The sequence below is a fragment of the Kogia breviceps genome, chromosome 19 (genome assembly GCF_026419965.1).
Source record: "Kogia breviceps isolate mKogBre1 chromosome 19, mKogBre1 haplotype 1, whole genome shotgun sequence".
NCBI classification, from domain to species: domain Eukaryota; kingdom Metazoa; phylum Chordata; class Mammalia; order Artiodactyla; family Physeteridae; genus Kogia; species Kogia breviceps.
This window is the reverse complement of record NC_081328.1, coordinates 22,687,821-22,701,320: the sequence shown is the minus strand read 5'-3', so window position 1 is coordinate 22,701,320 and position 13,500 is coordinate 22,687,821. Positions and strand designations below refer to the sequence as shown.

The 13,500-nt window shown below is 35.5% G+C and overlaps 1 protein-coding gene across 6 annotated transcripts in view; it reads left to right on the top strand.

Annotated features, from left to right (window-relative positions):
* INTS2 (integrator complex subunit 2) overlaps positions 1-13,500 on the top strand; it is a 49,571-nt gene that overhangs the window by 26,155 nt on the left and 9,916 nt on the right. For all 6 annotated transcript variants that reach the window (XM_067020895.1, XM_067020896.1, XM_059047691.2 and 3 more), the window contains exons 16-19: positions 6,836-6,940; positions 9,118-9,282; positions 10,323-10,524; positions 13,320-13,445. In XM_067020895.1, the coding sequence (XP_066876996.1) occupies positions 6,836-6,940; positions 9,118-9,282; positions 10,323-10,524; positions 13,320-13,445 (598 nt within the window). The remainder of the gene's footprint in view (positions 1-6,835; positions 6,941-9,117; positions 9,283-10,322; positions 10,525-13,319; positions 13,446-13,500) is intronic.

Sequence of the window (13,500 nt, the reverse complement as noted above, 5' to 3'; positions counted from 1 at the left end):
ACAAAAAGAGTGTCATTAAAAAGTCATAGGCATTGAGTATATAATGCAGGGAGAATTCTTTTAAGGGAGGTTAATTTGTCATAGCTGAGTGGTTTTACTTTTTGAAAGCTATAAATTAAAGTTACTCTTCAGTGTGTGGCAAATCAGTTTCTTTTATTTTTCCGAAGTATTGTGTTTTAAGTATTCTGTGCATTTCTCGGCTGCTTTCTTTTCTGACTACAGGTGTTAGGGTTGTACAGATGATATACCACAACTGTAATTATAGTCTTTGTCATATCAGGGACAAGATGGGCTAATAATAAGCATTAGGTAATAGTCTCCCACTTTTATCCACATGTAGTGAATTCTGTTAAGGAATATGACACTTGTGATTTAAGGGATAGTAGGGGAATGAGTTACGAGGAGGTATCCTGGGGAGAACTCAGACCATTAATACTGTAGCAGGGGACTAAGGTACACCCTGAGTTTTTGTTTAAATTAATGTCTAGCAAAAAAAAATCTTAACACAGAAAAGTACAGAGACTAGTGTAGCCAACTTTTGTGTATTATACCATGCAGAATTAACAGGTCACTCAGAATTTTTTGGAGTGGAAAAACCTTTAAAGATTATGTATCCCAGTCCCCAATGACATGCTCAGTTCAACCCTGGTTCATGTGAAGCTGCTGTTCTTTATGCAGTAGTCTGGTGGATCTTAATTGGGAAGTTAAGGATTTTAGGTTAGGAGTAAAACCCAGCCTGGATTGAGGCTTGGAAAAGGAACTGGGAGATTAGAGGAAAGTTGTTAGGTTTTTCTAAGATTCTAGGCAAAAGATGGTGGTGGTCTGGACTGGTAGCAGTGTATATGTATTTCTTTCTTTCTTTTTTTTTTTTGGCTGCGCTAGGTGTTCATTACTGTGCGCAGGCTTTTCTCTAGTTGTGGCGGGAGGGGGCTACTCTTCATTGTGGTGCACTGGCTTCTCATTGTGGTGGCTTCTCGTTGCAGAGCATGGGCTCTAGGCACGCGGGCTTCAGTAGTTGTTGCGTGTGGGCTCAGTAGTTGTGGTTCGCGGGCTCTAGAGCGCAGGCTCAGTAGTGGTGCAGGGGCTTAGTTGCTCTGTGGCATGTGCGATCTTCCTGGACCAGGGATCGAACCGTGTCCCCTGCATTGGCAGGTGGATTCTTACCCATTGCACCACCAGGGAAGTCCCTGTGTATGTATTTTGAAGGTAGAGCTGGGAGGTTTTGCTGATGGATTCATGAGGTTTGAGTGACAGGAGCCAAGGTTGATGTGGAGGCTTTTGGCCTAACCTATAAAATGGCTATTGACTGAAATAAATGAGCAGGTCTGTGGGGGAACAGGAGCTCGTTTTGGACATATGGAGTTTGAGATGTCTGATAGGCTTTCAAGTGGGGATGTTATGGAAACAGTTGTAAATACTGGCCTAGAATTTAGGGGAGATACCAGCACTGAAGCTTTGAGATTCTTTAGCATATATATGGTATTTAAAATCATGACATTAAGTAAGATTACCAAACGGGAAGGTGTGGGAGGAGACTCAGGAGGATGTGTTGTCTTGGATGCCAAGGAAAGAATGTTTCAGAGGAGAGAGAGAGATCACCTGTGTCAAATGATGTTGATGGATCAAGTAAGGTTAGGACTCAGCTGATGACCACATATAGCTTGCTAGAGGTCCTTTGACCTTTACAGTTTTATTAGTAACGTTAACCCCTTTTTTTAGGATGAAAGCCTGATTGTAGTGGATTCAAAAGAAAATTAGAGGAGGTATACTGGAGACACTGAGTACAGACAGTTCTTTTGAGGAATTGTAAAGAGAAGGAGAGAAATGAATGTGATAATTGGAGAGGAAAATGAGGTCAGGAGAGGACTTTTTTTTTCTTTTCTTTTTAAGGTGAAAGAGCTAAGAGAATGTTTGTATTCTGTTGGGAGTAATCTAGTAGAGAGGGAAGGCTGATGAGAGAATCCCTGGAGGGATGTCCTTGATAGGTGAGAGGAGATGGGATGTAGAAGTCAAATGGAGGGATCAACCTTTCCTTGGAGAATTTTTTCCCATAGTTCAGGAGATTTTTTTCTAGTCTAGTTTCTTATCTCCACAGGGAATAAATAATTGGAGAATATGTCACAACATGAGAGAATTTTGCTTTTCCACAGCCAAAAAAGATAAGTATTCTTCCTCACATTTATTCCTACCTGTGAAGTTGTGTTGTAGTTTCAGTAGCTTGTTAACTGGTCTGTGGTTTTGGCCTTTATATTAAACATTATTAGCAGCCACCAGGTAGCTATAGAAGCTCAAATATGGAATTCTGACACTTGAGATAGAGCCAAGTATTAGAATATCATAGTCATTAAAAAATGTGTTTGTATATATACATATTTTTTCACATATGCATATTTTTGATTTGTTTTAAAATATTTATAATACATGTGTATATATTAATTTTAGTTAAATAGTGTATTGATCCAAAAGAATGTGTAAGAAATAATAATATAATAAATCCCTGTGTACTAATACCCAATTAAAATATGAGCATTACCATTATATTTCCAGTTTTTTTTAAGAACTTTATATATTTAATATTCTTTAAAAATTTTTTTTAATTAATTAATTAATGGCTGTGTTGGGTCTTCATTTCTGTGCGAGCGCTTTCTCTAGTTGTGGCAAGTGGGGGCCACTCTTCATCGTGGTGCGCGGGCTTCTCACTATCGCGGCCTCTCTTGTTGCGGAGCACAGGCTCCAGATGCGCAGGCTCACTAATTGTGGCTCACGGGCCCAGTTGCTCCGCGGCACGTGGGATCTTCCCAGACCAGGGCTTGAACCTGTGTCCCCTGCATTGGTAGGCAGATTCTCAACCACTGCACCACCAGGGAAGCCCCTATTTCCAGTTTTTATACTTAAAAAAGTGTTTCCTATTTATTACTAGGTAAAAGTTTATTTTTACATGCTTTTGAAGTAAAAACAATACTAATGAATATTGAACATATGAGAAACTGTTTATCTGCTCTTAAAGCAGCCAGTGGGATCCTAAACACAGTCTCGCTCTTAAGTAGCTAAAAGTATTACTTGCTTAACTCTCTCCCTCAAGCATAACTTCATTTAAAAAACAGGGTCTGGCTGCCTTTTCTTCTTCTGTCCCGTTTCGTGTGAAGTTTCCTTCTTTGTCAGCAGCAGAACAAGACACATACTATGGTATTTGGGAAACTGTAATGTTTACTGCCTCTGAATTCCTGAACTTGCAGTTCTTCTTTGCACTTGATAGTTAATTATTTTCTTCCCAGAAGAAAGTTAACTCTAACTGCCTCTATCAAAATGCAGGAACCTTTAAGCAAATATTGGCAGATGTTTTTTCTTGGCAGCTTGAAGTTTCAGTGCTGTAAGATCAAGTTTGACCAAAAAAGGTTCTAAGAGTTAAGTGATTGTAGTATAGAGTAACAATATAAGAATTTTAAACTTATTTCATTATTTACCTAATTGCTTTCATATCTTAATGCAAAAGAACTGGCTTTTAAAATAAAAACATTTATTAAAAGTGTGTTTACTGGAGGAAATTGAGGAAGTGAAAAATGTACAAAGACCAAAGTAAAACCACCCATAATTCTGCTGCCCAGAGGTAATCACCATAGAATTTTGCTAGAAAAGCCTTTAGTCTTTGCATATATAACTTTCACAAAGTTGGAATCATGTTTTTAATCTACCCTTTTTAATAAAACACTTTACACATTTGCCTATTTAGTAAATTTTTTTCTGAAACATGATTTTTAATAGCTATATAATATTTCTTCATAAATATGTACCATTACTTAACAAATTCCTTATTGTTGGACATTTAAATTATTTCCACATTTTGCCATTATAGAGAGTGGTGGAATGAATATCCTTAGAGCTAACTCTGTATACAGGTATACTTATTTCTGTCCTTAGGACTGAACCACTGAATCAAAGATTTTGGAATTATAAGATTTAAAAAAACAAATTGCCATATTGCTTTCCAGATAGGTTATAACATTATAGACATTTAGTATAAGACATTTGTATAAGATGTGAATGCCAATTTTTTTGTAGTATTGACTATTATTTGTCTTATGGTGTGTTTTAATTATAGAATTTTATAAAGAGGAAACTTTGAAAGCGAGGTACTAACATATGACTCATCACCTATCTATTGTTTTAGGACATTATTATATCACTTTAAAAATTTATGTATGCCTTTAATTAATTTTAGTGTCAAGTATGGGGTGCAGGTTCAGTGTTTTTATTTTAATAATTGATTATTTGTCAGCATCGCATAATGAATAACATGTCATTTTTCTATTACTTTGGAAAGTTGCTCTGATGTGTATCGAAGTTATATTACAAACCTATGTCTGGTTTTGGGTTTTCTTTTTTATGTTAGACATTTCCAGTTCCTTTAGCCATTATTGTTCTTGTTCAATATTTCTGTCCATTCTCACATATATAATCTTTCACATGAACTTTATAATGATTTTGTCAAATTCTACAGAAGAAAATTGTATTGGGATTTTGATTAGAATTATGTTAAACATAGAAATTAATTTGGAGAGAATTTACATCTTTACAATAGTCTTTCTGGCTAGAAATATGAAATAATTCTTTTTAAAGTCTTTTTTATTTTTATTTTTTTGTCTGTGCCATGTGGCTAGTGGGATCTTAGTTCCCCAATCAGGGATCAAACCCAGGCCCTGGCAGTGAAACCAAACCACCGAGTCCTAACCATCGGACTTCCAAGGAATTCCCTGAAATATATATATATATATTTTTTTTTTTTGCGGTACGCGGGCCTGTCACTGTTGTGGCCCCTCCGGTTGCAGAGCACAGGCTCCGGATGCGCAGGCTCAGCGGCCATGGCTCACGGGCCTAGCCGCTCCGCGGCATGTGGGATCTTCCTGGACCGGGACACGAACATGTGTCCCCTGCATCGGCAGGCGGATTCTCAACCACTGCGCCACCAGGGAAGCCCTCTTAATTGCTTTCTGATTGTTTGTTATTGGTGTATTAGAAACACACACACACACACACACACACACACAAAAGAAACACAACAGATTTTTATGTATTGATTTTATACCTTGCAACTTTACTGAATTTGTTTATTAATTTTAACAGGTTTTTTCTTTCTTTATTTATTTATTTATTTATTTTTTTCTTTATTGGAGTATAATTGTTTTACAATAGTGTGTTAGTTTTTCCTTTACAACAAACTGAATCAGTTATACATATACATATGTTCCCGTATCTCTTCCCTCTTGCATCACCCTCCCTCCCACCCTCCCTCTTTCTTTTTTTTTAAAAAATTCTTGTTACCTTTATGGAACTTTGACATCCAGAAAAGCCTCCTCATCTACTCATTTACTAACCAACTCTACTTCACTCTTTAGGAAATTATTTGGTTCCCTAAGCCATGTACCCTAAGGTGCTCCTTAAATGCTAGTTCCCTCATCTTACTGTAGAGGTCCCATGTATTCACCTCAGCGTTTGCATGAGAGTCACTTATGTGGACCTAAATACTTGTGGCTTTTACCACCTTTTTTTTTTAGTTTTAACAGTTTTTTGATAGGGTCTTTAAGGTTTTCTGTATAATACCATTATCTGCAAATGGTGACAGTTTTACTTCTTCCTTTTCAATCTGGATGGTATTGGGACCAGAATTTGACTGTCACTGGATGCTATGGTTTTTTTAAAATGTGTTTTGAGATACATTCTTACTCAGTTCATAAAAGATTTGTGTGGAAAACTGGGATGCTAATTTATTAATTTACAAGGGGGATTATATCTAACCAAGAGGTATATGGTCTGTTTAGGCAATGATTCTCAACCTTTATTCTAACACTTGCACTCATATGCTTTTTATCTTCAATAAAAATTTGTTGAGCTTTACACTGTGTAGTATGTATTTGGAAAAGAAAAAGTATATTGGAAATGCTTTTCAAACTATGGACACCCTGGTTGAGATGCTCATATAGTTTTGTTGTGTACAAGCAAAGTACCTTGGAATGAGATGAGGGTGTCAGGCATATAGCATATGGTGGAGATGAGACAAAGAAAGATAGAGTTGATTTGCAAGGACCTTTACTCTGTGGGATCTGGGAATCCATGGAAGGTTTCTGAACATGGAGCCAGAGACGTGATCTGGCCAAATCTCAATTTAAATGAGAGGACTGTGGCAGCAGTGTGAAGGATGGATCAAAGACCAGAGAAACTGGAGTCTGGGAAATTGAGCCGTAATAGTTATTTAAATAAAAGATGAGTAGGCACTGATTTAGGATAGCAGAAAAAGAACAGAAATTAAGATGGATTTGTTTAAAAAAAAAAAAGCATGTACTCGTTAGTTGAAGGTAGAAGTTGTGAGAGAAGGAAGTCATTCATATTTCCCAACTTTCATCAGAGTCACCACTAATGCATAATATGATGAAATTAAGGCTGTTGGCATCATGAAGCTTTAAGCCATGCTGGCATGACTGCATTTGGTCTTCCTAATTAGATTTGGGAGAGTCTTGACTGACTTCTCAGGTTTGGGTGTTTTTGTTGTTGTTGTTTTCTAGTGCGGGGCACTTCTGCAGGTGGCTTCTCTCACTCATGATTTTTCTTCCCTCTAGTTTCAGTTTCGGGGCATTTTCCGAGATATTGCCCTTAAGTATGTTCTTGCTCGTCCTGTGTATTCATTATTTTGGTAGTGATTCTTCATCTTTTATGAACTGTTTTCACAGATTAAGTGAATTAAGAGTAATTTGACATTGTGTTTGTTCCCATTTGTGTTGAAGGTTAAAATTTCTATTATTTCTGACACTGTATCTTACATTTTTTAATCTTTGACTGACAGCTGCCATGCAAAGAAAGCCCAAATCATATTCGTCTTCTTTAATGGATCAGATTCCCATCAAATTTCTTATTCGACAGGCTCAAGGACTGCAGCAGGAGTTGGGAGGTATTTGTTTTATTTGCTTTTTACTGCTAATGTTTATTGTTAAAAAGTACCTACCATTTATGATGTTATAAAGTGTAATAGGTGCTCAGTGTTTAAAGCCCAATTCAAGAGTGAAATTCCTCTTTACCTCCCTTGCTGTCTTATTCCCTGCAAACCACTCCTCACCCCCAAGGCCCTAGTTTCATTTTTGTGTGTAATTTCAGATATTCCTTTCTATAGGGTGAATCATATGAAATTACAGGTATTCAACTATTTTTGACCTCCAGAAATGCAGTTTCATATGGTTGAAGCTAATAGATACACACACAAGTAAAAAATTCTTTTTTTAAACTTTAAATGGTATTATACCCTATCTCTTCTGAGATTTGCTTTTCTCTCTTTGAGTCTTGGAAATCTTATCATGTCACTTCATCTAGATCTACCTTATTGTTTTTAATTGCTCCGTAACATTCCTTAGCGTGGAATTACTGTAATATTTTTACTGTAAGACTGTCAAATAGAAATATAGTACTATTTTTTGAAATTCAAATTTTTCTTAAGTTAACATCTTTTTATAATGTTTGAATGTGTGGGTTGTTTTTTTCTTTTTGGTTTGTTATTTTTAAGTTGGGGATTTTCTTTTTCTGTCTTTGTTACAGTTGGTTTCCAGGATGAACGTGAGCTTGCTTTTGTCATCTTTAGCCAGATGTCTGCATTTATTTATTATATCTTTGCATTATCTCTTTCTAGAGAAATGATGTTATATTTGGCAGCTTTTGGCAACTAAGAAGTTTTACTGAAGAGATTATGAAGTGTAGATTAATTTGCACTATTGTAAGCAGTCATTTTTGTGACTGTTTTGGGAAAGTCTTGACTACACATGTACTTGTGCATTAAATTTAATACCACTTTTGATTGTTACAGTGCCTTTTCAAACAGAAGAATTTATTTTAAGCAGTTTCTATGAGAAAGGAAACAGATACTTAACCCTCTTGGGACTAAGCAGTGGTTTGATTTGATCTAAGTTGCATAATAAGGGGGTGATTGGATCTAACGTACTTTTATTACTATTGATACTCTTACTGCTAACTCTTGCAGCTTTGGAGATGATGATAATAATTGTTTAGTAGCAGCAGCATTTATTAGGTAACTAACATAGTGGTGCTTCATATATCTAAATAGGCATTTTTACAGTATCGTCATTTATTTTCTCATTATTAATATTACACAATAATAATAATGAGTAGTCTATGCTGTCAGCAAAAGATTAGAAACAAGACTTAGATTTAGTCAAAGGAGGGTTTCCCGATCCTTTTGAGCTTCCTTAACCCTTCTTAAAAGAAGACAAATGCACCCTCTTGTGGGTTTCGTCAGTACTGCTTGGGTTGGGTGACATATCTGTGTGACTTTGGGAACGTTAATAAATACCTTTCAGCCTGTTTCCTCATAGTAGAATGGAGACAATATTGCTTACCTTGTAGGAATGTTAGGGTGAAATGAGGAAATGCACATAAAGTGTACATTTAGGTACTCAGGTTGGGCAACTTTAATTTTACTCATCTATAACAATGATTCTCAACTGAGTTGGAGGAGAGGACATGTTCTCCTATAGAAGCCTATCAGAATTTCTTCTTTTAAAATCTTTTAAAATTTTTATTTATTTATGTTTTGGCCGCACCGCTCGGCATGCGGGAGCCTAGTTCCCCGACCAGGGATCACACCCGTGCCCCCTGCAGTGGAAGTGCGGCATCCTAACTACTGGACCGCCGGGGAATTACCAAGCCTATCAGAATTTCTGAGTGAGGACTTTTTCAAACCATATATGATCTCCCTGAAAGGAACATTCTTTTCCCTTCTCTTTTCCTCCACCCCACTCAACGCTTGAACTACTGCTATGTCAAACAAATTTTCCAGATGGGAGACTTTTATGCTGAGATAGGGTGGAAGAAAGCTTGAGAACTTTTGACAAAAGTAGGGGCTTCCAGCTTCCTGTGTATCAGTTCACTTGGCGATCTTTAAGCAGATTCCCTGGCTGAACTACTGAACAGAAGTTCTTAAGCTGTAGTATGCATGCATAAGAAGGGCAGATGCCTTTGGCTTGCTGTAAATGAAAGGGAGAAGAGAGAGGGGAAAGAAGAGAGAGAAGATTTTGATGTTTAAGAATGAAGAATCCAATTGACTTCTTTTAAATTTTCAAGGGTTGCATTCTGCTTTACTTCGTCTCCTTGCAACTAACTACCCACATTTATGCATTGTGGATGATTGGATCTGTGAAGAAGAGATCACAGGGACTGATGCCCTGTTAAGACGAATGCTCCTGACCAGTAATGCCAAAAACCACTCTCCTAAACAACTTCAAGAAGGTATAATAAATTGGTATGCCTTTTACCCCTTTAGTAGTACACAGAGGTGTTAGGCCTGTGGAAATCTTAAAATCACGCTGAATTTTCCTGGAGATATAACAGGGTTTTGGTGAATATATTTAAAGTAATTCTCTTTGAGTTTAAGGATTTTTTACCATTTTTTTCTGACATGCTTGCATCTGTTTCCTCATAGGTTCTACGTTATATCACTAAACAGGTCATGTGGTTTTAGGAAAGTCCTAAAACTGGTCAGAAATAAGTGCCGTGGAATAGAACACTGTATCTGCTGTTAATGAATAATAAGCTAGATCAGCACTTTCAAATAGAAATATGATGTGAGCCACACATACAATTTTAAACTTTCTATATATTGCCACATTAAAAAAGTAAAAAAAAAAGGCAAATTAATTTAAATAATTATTTTGTATAACCCAGTATATCTAATATATTATGATTTCATCGCATAATCAATATAAAAAGACTGTTAGATATTTTACTGTTTTTTCATACTAAGTCTATGTATTTTATACTTACAGCACATCTCATTTTGGACTAGCTGCATTTCAAGTGCTCAGTAGCCAGAAGTGGTTAGTGACTATTCTATTGAAGAAGCACGGTTCTAGCTATTTTTTACTAACAGCTGCTTACAGCTCATAAAGGGCTACCCGAAGAAGGTGTCAAGAAGTTTGAATTTTTCAAATGAATGTTAATACCAAGAGCAGTAGTTTGGTATATTTTCATGTTTCAGTCAATTTTTTAAATCAGTGTGAATCACTGTCTCTGGGTCACTCTCACTAATGTGATTTTTTAAATGAGATATTTTTTGTTCATTATGAAATAACTGCACCTTAACATGAATTTTTCTTAAGGACCTAATTTTAAGTATACCCACAGCTATGACTGGAATGGAAGGTTTTACTTTTTTTTAAAGCAATATTGTTTTCTTGATTTGTTTCGCCTATAGTTTGATAGAGCAGTATTACTTCCTATTTGGTAAGCTGTCAAGTATTTAGATTATGACTGTGAAGTTTTCCTTTTAGCATTTTCAGCTGTCCCAGTAAGTCACACACAAGTGATGCAGATTCTAGAACACTTGACTCTACTCTCTGCCAGTGAACTTATACCATATGCAGAAGTATTAACATCCAATATGAATCAGCTGTTGAATTCAGGGGTTCCGAGGCGAATTCTTCAAACGGTCAATAAACTATGGATGGTTCTTAATACTGTGATGCCTAGAAGGTAATTTCAGTGTATTGTTACATGTAATAGATAAGTGTATAGCAGTGATTGTATACAATAACTTAAACTTAAATGTTGAAAAAAATTGTTAAAAAAAACCCTTTTTGACAATATAAATCCTTTCTGAAGACCACGAATTAAAGAGTTGTTATAACTTTAAGGAAAAGAATAAACTCTATTTTAAGAAACAGAGAGAAACCTTCAAGTATTTCCAATTTGAGAAAGTTCTTTAAAAGGGAGTTCTCATGTAGAGTCATTTGTGGCTAATTGTGATTTAGATTACCATTGTGTCTTGCATCATTGCAGTGGCTCCAAATTTTGCTGTACATTAAAATCACCTGGAGAGCTTTTAAAACTCCTGATCCCCAAGTAGTAACCCATGCCAATTAAATCAGAGTGGAATGCTGGATTCAGTATTTTGTCTTTAGTCAAATGGGTCTCTGCTGTTCATAGATTGCATCAAAAACACTTGGTCTGCTCTAGAAAGAAATACTGGGCTGGACTTACCTGAGATTCTGATTCAGTAGGTCTGGGAATATTTATACTTTTTAAGTTTGATTTTTACTTATATCAAATTAATAAATCCACGTAAGTTAAATAGTGTATAAGGTCTGCCCCCACCTTCCCATTTTAGACTATTGATCCTCAGAGACAATTATTCTCAGCTCCTTTATCTTTTAATTCTGGCATTTATGTCCCACCATGTATCTCAATCATATGCTTATAATTACTATGATTTCCTGACTTTCCAATTTAGAAATTATCTTTTGACTTCCTACAAAATCCTTCATACAAGATGAAGATTTAGCACTCTTACTTGCTTCCCCTGTGAGTCCCTCTTCTTCCATATATTCTCCCTTCCTCCATTTCTCCCAACACAGTTATATCAGAATTTTTGGTTAAAGAAATATTCACTGTGCATATTATTATGACTACATAAGTGTTATTTATAGTTGATGTATATGATATCCTTTGATTACAGTTTCTCTCTTAAACAACTGCCCTCCTTCATACCCCACATACAAACCCTGAGTTGTTTGCCTTTTTTCCATTTGTTCAGGTTTTTTTTTTTTTTTTTTTTTTGTATCAATTCACTCTCAAACTCTATTATTTAGAGTGGAAATTTACATTAGTTAGGTTAACACATCAGGTAACATTAGTAACATTTTTCCTCGGAAACCTTCCTTTCAGATCTTTCCACCCTTATGTTTCAATCTGGGACATTCACAGTAGCCATCTGGAATTGCTTTGTCTCTTGGTTTGAGTCCATGTTTTTCTCTTTCTTGATTTAGTTCCTTATTTAAGTGAGTGGAACTAACGCTCAAATTGCTTCCTGGGAAAGGTGTTTGGGAAATTTTTTTTTTTTTCTTTTTGAGGCTTTCATATGTGAAAAGGTTTTTATTCTTCCCCTCACATGTGATTGATATTAGGCTAGGTGTAGAATTCTAGCTTATTTTTCCTCTTAGCAATTTGAAAGCTTTATTCTATTGAAGTAATTAGAGCTTTCCTGATTGCTTTTGAGTAATCTAATCTTATACCAATACCCAATCCTTTGTATGTGACCATTGTTTTTTCTCTTAAAGGTTTTAGGTTCTTTTTCATTGTTTCTGAAATTTCATGATGATACATTTTGGTTTGGATCTTTTTAAATTCATGGTGCTGGGCACTAGGTTGGCCTTTGTTTTTCATTGGGTTACTAATGCTGATGTCTTCACTTCTAGGACAGTTTCTTGTATTATTTTTTTTCTTCAGTAATTTCTTTCCCTCTGTTTTCTGGAATTTTTTTGCAATTTGGATTTTAAACCTCTTGAACTTACTCTGATTTTTCTCCTTTTTTCTCCTCTATTTTTCAATTTCTTTTTTATGTACATTTTCTGGATATTTCCTCTGTTATCTTCTGATCTTTCCTTTGAATTTAAAATATTTCTGTTACAGTCTTAATTTCTAAGAGCTCTTTCTTATCTGAGAATCTATAAATGCCTCCTATTCTTGTTTCATGTATGAAATATTCTATCCTTTAAGGAAATTTATTATAGGTTTAAGAATTGTTTTTCCTCTCATCTCTATATTCTCTGTTTCTTTGGCATTCCTTTCTTTCTGTTTGTATATTTTCATCTTTTTCAAAGTAGAAACTTTCTTTAAATGTCTGATGATTGTTGGCTATCCACTCATTTAAGAGTGGGCAAGCTCTGTGTGTGAGGTTGGGTTGGTGGACTCCTGGTGGACTTCACTGTAAGAGGTCAGATACCCTACATATTGGCAAATTCTTCAGTAATTCTGATGTGTAGTCAGGTTAGTAACCACTTTTATAGTCTATTGATGTTTAATCTCAAAGTGGCATCTCATATTTAGATTCTATGATGATAAATGTAGACAATAATTTATGGGGCCAGTTACAAAGTGCTTTGGTAGATATCATTTCATTTACAGGTATTATATTCATATTTTACAGAGGAGGAATCAGTTCAGAGAGGTTCCATGACTTAAACAGAGTCATATAGCAAGTATGGTATAACTGAGGTTTTAATTCAAATTCTGGTTTTATATGCCATGATTATTCCCTTACAACTGTGAAGATTTTTGAAACTACTTTTGTTTATTGTTTTATCTTCATTTGTTTTAGAAACATAATAATATGTAGATTTCTATAGTTTAAAATTTTTCCAAGTTCATTTACACCTGTTCTCTAATTTTTTACCTGACTATATCTTTCTAAGATAAAAGGAACTGGATGGTAGCTACAGGTTTCAATTATGATACAGCTGTTTTTGAACATATGACTATTTTCTCATCAGGCTGTGGGTAATGACAGTTAATGCACTTCAACCGTCAATAAAGTTTGTACGACAGCAAAAGTATACTCAGAATGATCTGATGATAGATCCTCTCATTGTGCTAAGATGTGATCAGAGGGTGTACAGGTATGTGTCATTTGAGTTCGTTTTTACTATAGAGTTATGCTTTGGAGAGTCAAAG